The sequence below is a fragment of the Zalophus californianus genome, chromosome X, assembly GCF_009762305.2.
Source record: "Zalophus californianus isolate mZalCal1 chromosome X, mZalCal1.pri.v2, whole genome shotgun sequence".
Lineage (NCBI taxonomy): Eukaryota > Metazoa > Chordata > Mammalia > Carnivora > Otariidae > Zalophus > Zalophus californianus.
In genome coordinates this window covers 43,924,555-43,941,100 of record NC_045612.1, presented here as the reverse complement: position 1 = coordinate 43,941,100, position 16,546 = coordinate 43,924,555, and the positions used below count along the sequence as shown (strand labels likewise).

The 16,546-nt window shown below is 39.5% G+C and overlaps 1 protein-coding gene across 1 annotated transcript; it reads right to left on the bottom strand.

The window, feature by feature from the left end:
* Positions 1 to 14,001: 14,001 nt before the first annotated feature.
* On the bottom strand, positions 14,002 to 15,303 carry LOC113930468 (nucleophosmin-like). The gene has a single exon (XM_035725586.1). The coding sequence runs from the start codon at positions 15,186 to 15,188 to the stop codon at positions 14,304 to 14,306; it is 885 nt and encodes a 294-aa protein (XP_035581479.1). The 5' UTR covers positions 15,189 to 15,303; the 3' UTR covers positions 14,002 to 14,303.
* Positions 15,304 to 16,546: the final 1,243 nt, after the last annotated feature.

The window sequence follows — 16,546 nt, the reverse complement described above, 5'->3', positions numbered from 1 at the left end:
TAATTTTTTTATTGGTTGGCCTTGCAAAAAAGTAATTTATTTTAACATGGTTTAGCATAGCATATGCTCAATTAAAAATGAAACAGCTTTCAAACCCAGAAGGGGATAAAGTGAAAGTGAAAGTTTCCCCTGACTTCGTGCAGTGGTCTGATATGTGTTCTTCCAGATCTGCTTTTACACAAACACAAACACACATGCTCTTGTTCTTTATATATATAAATAAATTAGGTCATAGCAGGCACTTGGTTCTGACATTCCCTTTCATGTTATCTGCTGTGTTGGGATCAACTTCTTTCACTGTCCTGAACCTTCAGCAAGATCCTGCTACCTGCTTTGTGCTAGGTCTTTGGAATAGCTCCTTAATTTCTATCAATAGTTTCTCCCAGAGAAAGGAAGAAATTACAGTTTTACTTTACTTTATTCATTTAATAACATGATTACAACCACTGCTTATGGTGCTTTTACTGTCAGGCAATCTCTTTGGTGCTTTACTTAAATTCTCACATCACTTCCTCAGAATCACCCCTTGGAAGTCAATCTCACTATTATCCCATGTGGATTTACAGATGAGACTGAAGAGGCCCAAGAGCTAAACAGGAGAACATTAAGGAGGGAAGTAAACATGCCAGTGGCAGGACTCAGACCTGTAGTGTCTATTTAAGTCTTCACAATTATGTTATGGGGACACTCTCACCACAAATGAGGCAACTGAGGCTACAGAGTCTGCAGAGCACAATGAAGCCACTGAGAATCTACCAGTCCTCTCATTTCATAGGTATATCCCTTCCTGTAAAACACTGATGAAAGCAAGCAAGGAAGGAAAGATCTAAATGAATGGAGAGACATGCAATGTTCATTGATTGGAAAGCTCACAATAAAGATGTCAATTCTCTCCAAAGTAATCTATAGGTTTAACATAATTACTATCAAAATGCCAGCAAGATTTTTCATAGACGCAGACAAGCTTATTTTAAAATTTATGAGGAAAACCAAAATAACTATGATAGCTAAAACAGTTTTGGGAAAGAATAACAAACTGGGGAGAATTACTCTATTCAATGATAAGACTTATATAACTACAGTAGATTGAGACAGTGTGATATTACAGGAATATTAGAAATAGATCAGAGAAAACAGAGAACCCAGAAATAGACCAACACAAATATGTCTAACTGATTTTTTAAAAGACTTTATTTATTTGTCAGAGAGAGAGAGAGCACAAGCTGGGGGAGTGGTAGGCAGAGGGAGAAGCAAGCTCCCCACTGAGCAAGAAGCCTGATGCAGGGCTAGATCCCAGGACCCCGGGATCATGACCTGAGGTGAAGATAGACGCTCCACCAACTGATCCACCCAGGCACCCCCCAACATGGGACTCAAACTCATGACCCCGAGACCAAGAGTCACATACACTTCTGACTGAACCAGCCAGGAGCCCCTCCAACTGATTTTTGATAAAGGTGTAAAAAAGATTCACTAAGAGTCAAGAAAGATTCTTGTAAAAAGAGTTCTGTAAAAAGATTCAAGAAGAATAGCTTTTTCAAAAAATGGTGCATGAACAACTGAACATCCATCAACAACAACAAAAATATTAACTTCAACTTGAAACTCACACCAGATAGAAAAATTAACTGAAAATGAATCATGGGCTTAAGTGTAAAATGTAAAACTATGAAACTTTTAGCAGAAAAACTAAGAGAAAATCTTGGGACCTAGATCTTGCCAAAATGTTCTTAGACAAGACACCAAAACACATGACATCCATAAAAAAAAGACATTATAAACTGGACTTCACCAATATTAAAAACTCTTGTGCTCTAACAGATGCTGTTAAGAGGATGAAAAGACAAGCTACAGACTGGGAAAAATAATTGCAAACCACATATCTGACAAAGGATTGGTATTCAAAATATATAAAGAACTCTCAGAACTGAACAGTAAAAAAACCCCAAATGTTTCAATTCGAAAATGAGCAAAAACACATTAAGAGAATTGCATCAAAGAGAGTATACAGATGAAAACCAGCACATGAAAAGATACTCAACATCATTAGTCATTAGGGAAACACAAATTAAAACCACAAGAAACTACCATTATACACCCAACAGAACAGCTAAAATATAAAATAGTAATATCACATGTTGGCAAAGATCTGGAAAATGGGATCTTTCATAGAGTGAAGTTGGGAATGTAAAATGGTAAGTCTTTTAAAATCATTCTGGCAGTTTCTTGCAAAACTAAACACACACTTACCATGTAACCCCATAAATACATTCTTGGGCATTTATCCAAGAGAAATGCAAATATGTTCACACAAAAACCTATATTCAAATATTCATTGCAGCTTTATTCAATGGCAAAACCAGGAAACAACCCAAATGTCCTTCAGTTAGTGACTGGATAAACAAATTCTGGTATATCTAGCCAATGGAATACTACTCAGCAATAAAAAGGAACAAGCTATTGATACACACAGCAGCCCAGATGGACCTCAAGAGCATTTCACTTAGTGAAAAAAGTCAATTCCCAAAGGTTATGTACTATTAGATTCCATTTACATAACATTCTTGAAATGCCCAAGAGACTGAGAATAGATCAATCATTGCCAGGGTGTAAGGATGGAGCAGAGGGTGTGAATATAAAGGGGGTAGCAAAAGGGAGCCCTTCTGAGATAACAGAACAGTTTTATATCTTGACTGTGGTGGTTACACAAATGTATACACAGGATAAAACTCTACAGAATCACACACACACACACACACACACACACACACACACACACACACACAAATAAATGCATGTAAAAAATGATGAAAACTGAATAAAGTCTCTGGTCCAGTTAACGATATTGTACCAATATCAGTTACCTGGATTTGATATTGTACTACAATTACATAAGATATACCACCACAGAGAGAAGTTTGGTGGCAGGTACTTGGACCTCTATGCATTACTTTTGCAATTTCCTGTGAGTCTATATTTAAAAACAAAATGTTAAAAAAAAAAAGCCACTATGGGTTTCCAGAGTTTCACAAAGTAGCGTTAGTAAATTTAATTACTAGACTCATTCTTTGTAAGTTGCTTTCCATGCATAGCTGGAGTGGTTTAAAAACTCCCCTCCTTTTGGCAAGTTTTGCAAATGTGCTCAAATGAAATGAAATGTACTAGTGCTTCTTTTTAAAATTCTGACAGGGGCACCTGGGTGGCTCAGTCGGTTAAGTGTCTGCCTTTGGCTCAGGTCATGATCTTGGGGTCCTGGGATGGAGCCCCGTGCTGGGCTCTCTGCTCAGCGGGAAGTCTGCTTCTCCCTTGCCCTCTGTGCTCTCTCTCTTTCAAATAAATAAATAAATAGATCTTTAAAATAAAACAAAATTGAGTTATTTTTATGATACATTTTAAAATAACATTATAGGCACATGGTAAAAAGATATTACTAATAGTTTTTAGACCCTAAAGAGCTCTTGCTTATGTAGGTTACAGATCTACCAACATTTACTCTATTAGAAATCAAAACTGAAAATATCTAAAAATATTTATTAATTCATCAAAAATAAGTGACTACTTAACATAAATAATATATTTTATTAAAATAACTGTATTTTCCAAAATAAAAAATAATTTAGAGATGTTTTATATATTTGGAAATCTCTTTAATGTCTGCCTTAATACAAGACAGTTTGCTTCTGCATTGTGATATGGTTGTTTTGGTTGAAGTATATGAAAAGAAATCCAACTTTATGGAGATATGTACCGGGAAAAAGGAGGATTTCCCAGACCTTTGAAAGGGTCTCAGGTGTCAGCTGTCCCCAGAGTCATCAGACCACACTTGGAGAACCACAATGGTGGAGATACATACTGAAATTTTACAAAGGAAATGTTAGAATGTCTGCAACTTGAATTAAAATACTCCAAAATATATACATAGTACACACACACACACACACACACACACACACACACAATCAATTCTCATTATATGTGGTAGTTATATTCAATAATGTCACCACAGGCAGTGAATTAGCAAATACTGAGCCATTGTTCCAAGTGAAAATGCTGAGTGAGGTTCCTGCAAGCCCCTGGTCACATTCCCATCAACCAACCAATACATAACCTTGTTTCACTTGTGTTTCCCTTTAAAGACACCTTATTTTATTTTTCTTAATGACTTATGTGCAGCATTCATTTATAATAAAATACTAGCTGAGAAGGGTTTAACATTTTCCTGAACCAGGATAACATGACCTTAAATTTCTCTGGCTCTCAGCCTTACAACAACGTTGTCTACTATGCTTGTTAAAATTCCATTTTTATCTCATGAATCCACAAATATAGCTGCTTTTCCATCTTTTCCACAGCTTCATCACACACAATAAATATTTTAGCACTTTCTGCAGTGGCATCACATATAGATCAACAAATTTCTTTTCCTAGATGTACTGCTTTGTTAATTTATTACTTTTTTTAAAAAAGATTTTATTTGTGAGAGAGAGAGAGAGAGAGCACAAGCAGGGGGAGCAGCAGGCAGAGGGAGAAGCAGGCTCCCCGCTGAGCAAGGAGCCCAATGTGGGACTCGATCCCAGGGCCCTGGGATCATGGCCTGTGCCGAAGGCAGATGCTTAACTGACTGAGCCACCCAGGCATCCCTAATTCAATAAACTGAACTCACAGCCAACAGCACTATAACTCAGGCATGAATGAAGCTTATCTCATACACGCATTTTCTCTTTAAGGTATATCACAGTCTTCTTGCTGTATCAGCTATTGACCCCTGTTCACTCCCTTATGTTCATTGAGGAATATGGCATCTCAATTAATTTCTACTTCTCCACCCCCAAGGTTCCCATTATCTTAAGTGATTTCAAGTTTTACATTTTTACTAATTTAACAGCTTGGCCTCTTATTCCTTGATCCTCTTATCTCCAATGACCTTCTTCCATAGTCATTCCTTGAACTGTGTGATCACCTAGAATTTTCTTTACCCTTGAAACAATGAACTTTAGTCTACTACTATCTCTCTAACTCATTCCCTCTCTGATTGGGAGGGTCGGAGATGGTTTCCTTCATGCCTGGTGCCTTAGTGGGAATATCTAGAATGCTGGGCACAGCTGGGCTGTATGTGCACGTGTGCTCTCTCTCTCTCCATGTTGTCTCATGATCTCTCCATGTGATCTCTCCAGCAGGGAGATCAGACTTCTTACATGATTGCTCAGGGAAATGATTACTGGGACGAATGGTTAATAGGAGCCACATGTTAAAGCCTACCACTCCTTAATCCACTGCAGTCTGGCAACACTCCTTGTCACTCTACCGTAATCACAATCTCTGAGGTAAAGACCTCTCAGTTGTTAAATCCAATGCATACTTCTCAGTACTTACTTTGCTTGCTTTTCCTGCTGAATTGGGCCCTATTGACCACTAACACTTTCGTGAAACTCTCTTCCCCTGGCTTCTCTATACCATTTTTTTTTTTTTTTTTTTTGCTGTGCCTTTAATTTTTTTGGCTGTTTCTCAGTCTCCTAAAGTGACTCATTTCTTATGGCTCTCCCCTTAACTACTGGGCTTTGTTATCAATTCTCTTCTCACTCTGCATGTGCTCTCTGGTTACATCATCCACACCTATGGCCTTATCTGTTACTTACCTACTGAGGATTCCTCAATATACATCTCCATCCCAGATCTCTCTCCAGTCCTCCAGACTCATATGTACTCTGACTTGGATGGTACCTCAAATGTGGCCAAAGCCAAATTCATCTTCTCCCTTAAACTTGCTTGCCTCTATCCTATATTGACCAACCTTCCAGATGGCCAAGGCAGAAACTTGAAGTCGTCCTTAAGTCTACTCTCTCAAATCCCCGTCATATACTTTGTTACCAATCCCTGACCCTTCAACATTCTATGAAGCTCCTCAATTTATCCATTCTTCTCCCTCCCAGATACTAGATCTGGCAGAGGACTGAGGAGGGGTCTTAGCATGTTATAAGGATCTATAAATTGCATAGAAAGTATAGTTTACTGCAATAAACTCAAATAATGTTTTTAAAATTTTTAAAAAGATTTTATTTTTAAGTAATCTCCACACCCAACATGGGGTTTGAACTCACAACCTGAAGGTCAAAAGTTGCATGCTCTATGGATTGAGCCAGTCAGGCTCCCCTCAGATAATGTTTTTTAAAAAAGCAGAGGTGACCAAGAGATACCACAGGATAGGGGATATTTAAAGAGTAAAGCTCCTCATGGAAAGAGGCACTGAGCTTGGTGGTAGCAGGATTCTGCCTGGTCACAAGGAAGTTATTTTCAGCTCACGGGAAAGCCCAACTAGGGTCTTATCAGGCTTCTCCTGAACCTGCCATCCTGAAACTTCATCACGGCTAGCTTATCTGGTTATAAAAACTGCTTTTATCAAGCCACATCATCAGGAACTAACATCGGGATCCTGGGTACAATTTCTTACTACCCCACTAGAATATTCTTGCCCTGTTGGCCACAGGTTATATAAAAGTGACCAGTTTCTGGCTTTCACTAAATGACCAAGTAGCTTCTATTAAACCCACCTTCCCTCAAATGTAAAAATATACTCAGGACAAGACAGTAAAAAACAACTACTTGAAAGTACTGACAACCCAAAGCAGGCAGAAACTGGAAGAGAATCTATACTTAAAAGATAGGATTAGAACTAGGTGGTATTACCATTCTTTAAGGCTTTTAGCTATAGGGCAGGCCTTAATCAGTGGGTAAAACTGAATCTTTACCAAAAGGCAGAATTCAGGATTTCAGCGGCTGAAATATGTGGGGGTAAAATCCTGGAATGGAGAGATCCTGACAAGTGGAACCCTAAATTCTTTGTATAAACTCTGTCCAAATCTCCAGCTGACCTGTGAACCATGAATGCATGGGGCAGTCTCCAAACATCCCCTAAAGCTAAAAGAATTGAATAGAAACTTCAGCTGCTGTTTACTACCAGGGAGACTGAGTATGGAATTTGAGTTCAGTCAAGTTAACTGCCTGTTAAAACAAACAAAAATCAATACTCTTCAGAGGGACATAATGGAATCCAGATTCTCTACAACATGTCTTCTACGATGTCTAGGAGACAAATCAAAATGACTGGATATGTCAGAAATAGAAAATGTGACCCATACTGAAGGAAAAAGGCAGTCAACAAAGACTGGTTCCAAGACAATCTAGATGCCGGAATTAGCAGGACTTTTTTTTTTTTTTAGATTTATTTATTTATTTGAGAAAGAGAGAGAGTGGTGGGAGGGGACAGAGGGAGAGGGCAAGAATCCCAAGCAGACTCCCCACTAAGCGGGCAGCCTGCCACAGGGCTCGACATGCAGCTTGATGGGGGCTTGACAGGGCAGGGGGGGAGCCTCGACAGGGTTGGCTCAGTGGGGTGGGGCTTGATCCCATGACCCATGAGACCATGACCCGAGCAGAAACTAAGTTGGACACCTACTCAACTGAGCCACCCAGGTGCCACTGGAATTAGCAGGACTTTTTAAGCAGTTATTATAACTATGCCCAAGGACATAGTGGAAAATATGTTCATAATGAATAGTGACCAGCTGTACTTCATCCAGGTAAAGATAACCAGCTTGCAGATATGGGCAACTAGTTCTAGGTCTAGAAGGAACATGACAAGCCTGGCCAGGAGCTATAGTACCCACTGACATCACCTTAGTTCAAATACTTATTGTTTCTCATGTTGACTATTAAAACAGTCTCATAAATCACCTCCCTGCTTCTGGTTGCTATCTAGTATGACCCCCACCCCAACACACACACAGACCTTAAACACATCTACACTGATTCCAGAAATAGCTTTTAAAACACAGCTTTAATCAGGGCTTTAATTGCAAGGGACAGAAACACAACTTTAATTCAAGCAAAAGAGGAAATTCATTGGAATTCTCATATAATCATAGGAAGGACATGGATGTAGGTGGGCCTCAAGGACGATTGATTAAGACCAGAGACTTGAACACTGATAGGAATCTACTTACTGTTCATCCTGCATTTTGATTGCATTCTCTCAGATAAGCTTCCTCCCTGTGGCTGTTAAAGGGCCTATGAGCAATTCCTGGCCACACATCTTCCAGCTATACCACAAATGTGGGACACAATATTTTCCCCCATTTAAGTCAGAAAAAAATTGAAGAGAAGAATTGATTGTTCTGATCTAGATGACATGCCCATATATCAACCAATCGAATCAACTACTATGACTGGAAGCCCCCATTAGACCTGCATAGCTGGGCACCTGGGTGGCTCAGTGGGTTAAGTACCCGCCTTTGGCTCAGGTCATAATCTTGGGGTTCTGGGATTGAGCTCCATGTCAGGCTCCCTGCTTAGCGGGGGGTCTGCTTTTCCCTTTCCCTCTGCCCCTCCCCCTGATCATGCTCTCTCTTTCTCTCACTTGCTCTCAGTAAATAAATATATTAAAAAAAAAAAAAAAAGAACTGCATGGCTGGGGTACCTGGGTGGCTCAGTCAGTTAAGTGTCTGCCTTCGGCTCAGATCATGATCCCAGGGTCCTGGGATCGAGTCCCGCATTGGGCTCCCTGCTCAGCAGGGTCTGCTTATCCTTCTGCCCCTCCCCTGCTCATGCTCTCTCTCTCTCTCACTCTCTCTGTCTCTCACTCTCTCTCAAATAAATAAATAAAATCTTAAAAAAAAAAAAAAAGAACTGCATGGCTGGACAGGAAAGAAGCAGCACTCACCCATGCCAAAACAGAGGGTTTTATTTCCAGGGTAAGGGAAAGACATTGGGAAAACAATAAAGATCTACCAGATCTCCTGTGTTCTCTATCTCAATTGGTGGTAACACCACCTTCCATGCAATCATTCATGGCAGAGTCCTGGAATTTCTCTTACAGAAGAGACTATTAGTTGTCCTCAGTATCTGTTCTCCCCTTTCCTCCACCAGGCATTCTGCTGCTTGGAACATGAATGTGATGGCTGGAGCTCTATCTTGTATCATGAAGGAAAGTGTCACACTGTGGAGATGACAGGACATTAAGCCCTTCAGGGTTTAACATGAAAGAGAAATGAATTTCTATCCTGTTTAATCCAGTTATTTTGGATGTCTGATAACTCATAGCTGAAACTGATCCTGACAACCCCCTCATTCACCAATGTGATCCAGCAAAATAATCAAGAAATTAAGAGTGAACCAGGTTAGAGTACATTAGAGCCAACCACCTAGGCTTGAATCTATGCTCTGTAGCTTCCCAGCTCTGTGATCCTCAGCAAATTGCTTTATTTCTCTGTACCTCAGCTTCCTCATATATAAAATGAGGTTAATAACATTATCTATATCATAGGTTGGTTGTGAGAATTATGAAAGATGATTCACATAAGCACTGAGAATAATGCCTGGCACATAGTAAGTGCTCAGTGAGTGTTAGCTACCATTTTTAATGCCTGCCAATTTTACCTACTAAAGATCTTAAAAGACAGCCCCTACCTTCACTGCCCAAGAGCCACTTTATTCCACTCGAATGAGCCCTGCTTCCAGTCCCATTCCTCCACAGCATCCTATACGATGTCTCAGCCTTGCTTATCTAGAACACCCAGATCTGTTCAGGTCACTCTTGTTTTTTGTTTTTTGAAGATTTTATTTATTTATTTTAGAGAGAGAGAGCACAAGCAGAGGGAGCGGCAGGGGGGAGGGAGAGGGAGAGAATCTTAAGCGGACTCCCCGCTGAGCATGGAGCCCCATGTGGGGCTCCACCTTAGGACCCTGAGGAACCTTAGGAACCTGAGCCAAAACCAAGAGTCGGATGCTTAACGGACTGAGCCACCCAGATAGTGCCCTGGGCCATTCCTGTTTTAAACTCAGTGATGATTCTCCATTATCTACAGAATGAAGCTTTAACTCCTTAGCCTGGTGACTAAGGCCTGTGTGTGTGTGTGTGTGTGTGTGTGTGTGTGTGTGTGTGTGTGTGTTTTGCCCTTTTGGACGAGGCCTTTCTGAGCTTACTTCCTGTCTTCCACCACCAACCACATCCTGGCTGCACTGAACTATTCTCAACCACCATCTCTTTACCTGCCTCAAAAGTGTCAACCATCCCCACTCCCTCTCTCCTGAACTCTTTCCTCTCTTGGCTTCTGTGGCAACACATTCTCCTGGTTTTCTTCCAATGTTCCTGGCTATTCCTTTTCCATCTTTTTCATGTGCTTCTCATTCTACAGCCCCTTGGTGAGTGTCAGGGTTCCCTCCCTAGTCCACTTCCGATTTCACTGCCGGTCTTCTCCCTGAGTGATGGCATCCACTGTCAGGCTCTCAAGATCCATCTATAGGCAATGACTCCCAGATCTTCACTCCTGACCTCTTGCCTGAGCTCTGAGCTCACACATCATATGGATATTATCTCCTGAAGATCAGACAGACAAACCCTTAGAATGTCCAAAACAGAACTCATCTCCCCCATCCCAAACTTGCTTCTCTTTTTTACTCTGAATCTATTGACAGCACCACCAGCACCCAAGCCAGAAACCTGAAACTCCTTATTCTCTCCATCTAATAAATTACCAAATGCTGCCAATTCCACATTCTCTGTAACTCTCCAATCTGTCTTCGCTTCTCTATACTCACTGCCCTTGCCCTAGTCTGGCTCTCATCCTCTCTAGCACGGACTCAGCAATAGTCCCCTCTCTACCTCCAGTCTCTCATGCCTCCAATCCAGCTGACAACCTGAGTTACCTACCTACAATGAAAATCTTATCATGCTACTGCTCTGCTTGAAACTCTTCATTGGTTCCCACTGCCCAGACAAAATTACCACTTCCCACTCCCCAGTTGTTAAATACCTACTATGTACTAGGGACTATGCTAGGTTTTAGTAATATAATGTTGACCATAAAATGGCCCTTGCCTTTTAAGGAATTTGCCATTCTTCTGTGGAAAGACAGATACATAACCACATGTTAATAGCATAATGTGATAAGTCCTATGATACATTCACAGAGCATTACAGAAGCACAAGACGAGTTCCCTGAGAGCAAAGACTTGTGCCTTCCTAATCTTTGTATCCCCAACATATGGTACCAGATCTGATTCAGTAGAGAATTGTTTTTGAACTGAACAGATGATCTTCTCTGATCCTCAGTTTCTCTCCATGTAAAATGGTTCACAGCTCACGTATCAAATGAATGCAATCTATGGGTCTTGTTTGGACCCTACTTTGAATAAAGTAAATGCAATTTTTAACAGTGAGACAACCAGGTAAATTTAAACACTGGTTAGATATTTTATGATGTTAAGGTATTATTACTTTTTTTTTTTAGTGTTATAATGGTATTGTCGTGTGTTAAAAAGTCCTTATCTTTTAGAGGTATGTAAGAAAGTACTTAAAAATGAAAGAATGCAATGAAATATGAAATTTGCCTGAAAATAATCCAGTGGTGTTGAGTGGGGGTATAGCGAAGTACAACTGGCCACAGCTATGTTAATAATTGCTGAAGCAATAATAATAATAATTGCTGAAGCAGAGGGATAAAGTAAATGACAAAATTAATCTCTCAGGGTTTCGTGGCAGTTCAATGAAGTGATTATATAAAATTGGTGATATAGTGCTTGCTGTCTTAAAAATGTTAGTTTTGCTTCTCCCCTCAGCCATTTACCTCCATCTATGGGGACATAGCAGAAGCAACAGCAAGTCAGTGGTGGGAGAATTTGAAACCCAACATCCAAAGAACTGACATATTCAGCCTCCATTTCTCTCCTCTGCTCAGTAAAGATAGAGTGGCTAAGAGCGCCAAAGGGCTCCCAAGCAGCCTTGGGCAGGAATGGCAGTGCTCCAAGACCAGCAGAACACTGGGAAAGAAATCATGGTTTGAAATTTTGTGGACAGAAAAACTGTTTCAGATATAAAGGAACTCTTGGATGGAAAGGGCTGGTCGTTTCCTCTGCTGTTTGAATCCCTTGGCAATACTGCCACCTTGTGGCTCTTTGGCATATTGCTTTACCTTTCCTGGATGCAGTCAGCTCTCCTGGTTCTACACTGAAAATTCTGGAAGGGAACAGTCCCTCTCAATGAAACGTTCCTTGAACTGCTCAAAGTTGAGCATATATCATATCATATCCCTCATATCAACAATGAACAAAATTAGTTGAGCATATAAACAGAATTAAACATGTAAACAGAGTTAAAATAGCTACCTTCCCACCCACTATAAAAATATTTAACATTTGTTGCACACTTAATATATGCCAGGAACTTATCTAAGTCCTTTATGTATATATGCATTAACTCATTTAACTCTTTTTCTAAAGATTTTATTTATTCATTTGAGAGAGAGAGAGCATGAGCAGAGGGGAGAGGCAGAGGGAGAGGGAAAGGGGGAAGCAGAAGCCCTGCTGAGCAGGGAGGCCAATGGGTGACTTGATCCAGGACCCCGGGACCATGACCTGAGCAGCTTAACCAACTGAGCCACCCAGGCATCCCTAACTCATTTAACTCTTAACAACAAATCCATGAAGGTTATATTAGGTAATGTTATTATCCTCATGTTACAAATGAAGCAACAGAGGCACAGACAAGTTAGGTAAGTTGGCCAAAGTCACAGAGCTAGGAAATGCTAGATAGAACTCACATTCAAGCCTGACCTGGGTCCAGAGCCCATGCTTTAGTTTAAAAAAAAAAATACTACTAAACCCACACCACTTCCCAATGTCTGTTTGATGACTGAAGAAATAAAAACCTTGGACCTCTGAAACCCAAGGAGAGAAAAGCTCAGGTAGTAGAATCTCCTAGTAGGAGGTTAAACTGATCAAGACCTCATCCCTCTGAATCTCACCTAGTCCCTGGAATTCTCTCTGCTGGATCACTACCTCTTTCACACCCTTTGCCTCCAAAATAAGTGCTCTCCCTTTAATGTGTTGTCTTAGATATAAACAAAAAACACTCCATGATTCTTCCTAACATGAACAAAACATGCTGGCATTTTCAAAGATGCTACCAAATTCTAAAGATAAACAGAACAGAAATAGGGGCACCTGGGTGGCTCAGTTCAGTTAAGCATCTGACTCTTGATTTCAGCTCAGGTCATGATCTCAGGGTCCTGAGATAAAGCCCAGCATCAGGTTCCATGTGGAGTATGGAGCCTGCTTAAGATTCTCTCTCCCTCTCCCTCTTCCCCTCCTCTGGCTCACACTCTCGTTCATGCTCTCTCTCTCTCAAAAAAAGAAAAAAGAACAGAAATAAACAAGGCAATTGTAGAGAGTATTCAAAAACAGTGTAGATTCTGACCACATCTATGTGGTTTCCAGGCTTTGTGCATTTCAGTATCTGGATTTGTGGCTGGACTCAGATAAAAATATGGCTGCCTTTTGGTGAGCACTCACTCTATGCAAGGCAGGGCAATGAAGAGAGAAAAAGAAATAACAAGCATCCATATTGGAGAAGAAGAAGTAAAACTACCTCTATTTATAGGTGGCATGATCTTGTATATAGAAAATCTTAAGAAATCCACAAAAATACTATTATAACTAATAAATTCAGCAAGGTTGCAAGATACAAGGTCAACATACAAAAATCAACTGCATTTCTATACACTAACAATAACACTCCAAACAGGAAATAAAATTAATAAAACAAGTCCATTTACAATAGCATAAAAATACTTAGGAATTAGAATAGAGACCCGAGATTGAGCTCTTTGCTGACAATTGGAAGTGGCTCGTATCACTTTGGACCTGATGGATAAAGAAAGGAGCCATATGCCTCCAGAAGACTGTTCCCTTGATCATAAGAGAGAACATTTGAAGGACCATTCAAGCAAATCATGGAAGACACCTAACAGAACATCAGCAAATGTTTTTTAAACTCAACTAATTGATCCCATAAACACTCAAGAGATCCAATAGAGAGACGGAGTCAAGGCCAGCAAGAAATAGCACTGAAAGGATTGGTGATTTATATTTCTAACGTACACTTAAAAAGATCACTCTGATTATAGAACTGGTGAATATTTATCGTAGAAGATTTTTTTTTTTAAATACTGAGTTTATTTCACATGTATATTTTTGTCTCCCCACCATTTCCATTTGTCTGACCACCACTACTACTATGTCCTATCATAACATTCCATACATACTTAAAACCAAGCAAAGGGTGGAGTTCCATCTTTAAAAACTAAACAGGCATTTTGGACAACACATTCTTGGCAATGGAACCTGGACAACATTTATCAGACACTGTAGGGAAAGTTCTCACTCTGCATTATAAAAAGGACAGCCAGATATCAACTGTTACAGAAAAGAAATAAGACGGAAAATTTTAACAAACTGTTTAAACTATTTTCTTAAAGAGACTTCCTCCACTGCCAGAGATCTTGAATAGCCTCTTGGTCAGTCATCCGGAAGCAATTCTTCACATAATTGATGAACTTGGCTTCCACTTTGGGAAGAGAACCACCTTTTTCTATACTTGCTTGCATTTTTGCTTTAATGTCTTCTACAGAACTAGGTCCTTTCGGTGTTTTGGGCGTGTTTTCCTGTTTTTTGAAAGATTCTTGACCTTTTGTTCTTGGTGTTGACGGTTTTGAGTCTTTTCCATTCTGGTTTGATTTTTGTGCATTTTTGGCTGGAGTATCTCGTATAGATTTCTTTACTGGAGCCTTTTCTTCAGCTTCCTCATCATCAAAATCATCATCATCATCATCTTCATCCTCATCATCATCGTCGTCATCTTCATCATCATCTTCATCAGCAGCAAGTTTTACTTTTTTCTGTGGAACCTTGCTACCACTTCCAGGAGCAGAACGCTTTCCAGATATACTAAGGAGTTTCACGTCCTCTTCCTCTTCCTCTTCTGACTCTGCATCTTCCTCCACAGCTACTAAGTGCTGTCCACTAATATGCACAGGCCCTGAACCACATTTCAAACGTAAGACCACAGGTGGTGTTATTTCAAAGCCCCCAAGAGAAACCGTTGGCTGTACAGACATTTTCAAAGTTGCCAGTGTGACTTTAATTGGACTGCCTTCATAATTCATTGCCTCTGCTTCAACAATGTGCAATTCATCCTTTGCACCAGCTCCTAAACTGACCGTTCTTAAAGATAACTGGTGCTCATTTTCATCATTATCCACCTTAAAGTGATAATCCTTGTCAGCCTTTAGTTCACAACCGAAAAGATAGTTCTGGGGCCTCAGGGGGCTCATGTCCATGTCCATCGAATCTTCCATGGGGTGGTGGCACGCACTTAGGTGGAAGAGAAGGCAGACGGAGATAAACGACTACTGTTCCACAAAACGGCCGTGCAGGACGGAATCACACCAGGGACTCGTAGAAGATTTTTTAAATAAAGGAAGAAATAAAGAATATAAAAACAATGTATAAACCCACCACCCCAAATTAACCATTTTAAACAATTCTGAGCATTTCAGATCTTTTTCTATACATAGGCACCAGTCTATCTATCCATCCAAATTATGCTTACGAGGGAATGTGGATTATAGTGAAAAAGTGATTTTGTACCCTCCTCCATTTAATGATATATTCTTTCATTTGACAAATGTTTAGAGGGCTTAATATCATGTACCAGGCACTGTTTTAAGTTCTAGGGATACATTAGTATCTTGAATGTTTTCCTGAAAACTGGATATTTAATGACTTATTAATATTTCATATTTTAGGTTAACTATAATTCATTTGACAAATTCCTGGCTGTTGTAGTTATCCTTTTACACTGTTATTAGTAATTTCTGCAGCAAGTACCCTCATTCATGAATCTTTGTGTTCTTCTCTGATCATTCACTTAGGATAGAAGGGAAGTTATATCAGATTATAAAGCATAAACTGTTCACAAAGTTGTTTAGAGATGCTTCTACAAAAGCAGATTATACAAATAGTAATATACAAATATTTTATAAGAATAATATACAATAATATTCATAATAATTCACAAACCCAGCTCCAGAGTAGTACATGAGAGTACCCATCCTGCCACCTCAGTGGTATTAACTTGTATTTCATTGTTAAATATCTTTGTATATTGCCTCATATTAGAATCTGTTTATTCTAGTAGGTCTAATGTCACACTTGTATATAAATATGTAATCTTTGTTTTTCCATTAATTTTTGTTGATTTTCACTTATTGTGACCATTCAGAAAATGCAGATTTTAAAGGAAAAAAAATACTTAGGAATTAGTTTAACAAAAGAAGTGTAAAAGTTGTATACTGAAACAAAATAAAGTTGAAATAAATATACAGATCTACATATTCAATGCAATCTGTATCAAAATCCCAGTAGTCTTTTATTTCAGAACTTAATGAGATGATCCTACACTTCACATAGAAATGCAAAGAAGCCAGAATGGTCAAAACAATCTTGAAAAAAAAATAATAAAGTGGGAGGACTCACAGCTCATGATTTGCAAAATTACTCCAAAGCTATGGTAATTAAGATTGGTACTGGCATAGGATAAATATATTGATCAGTGGAATAGAACTAAGAATCCAGAAATAAACTCAGACCTTTATGGCCGTTGATTTTTAACAAGGGTGCCAAGACCATTCAACAGGAAAAAAAAAATAGTATT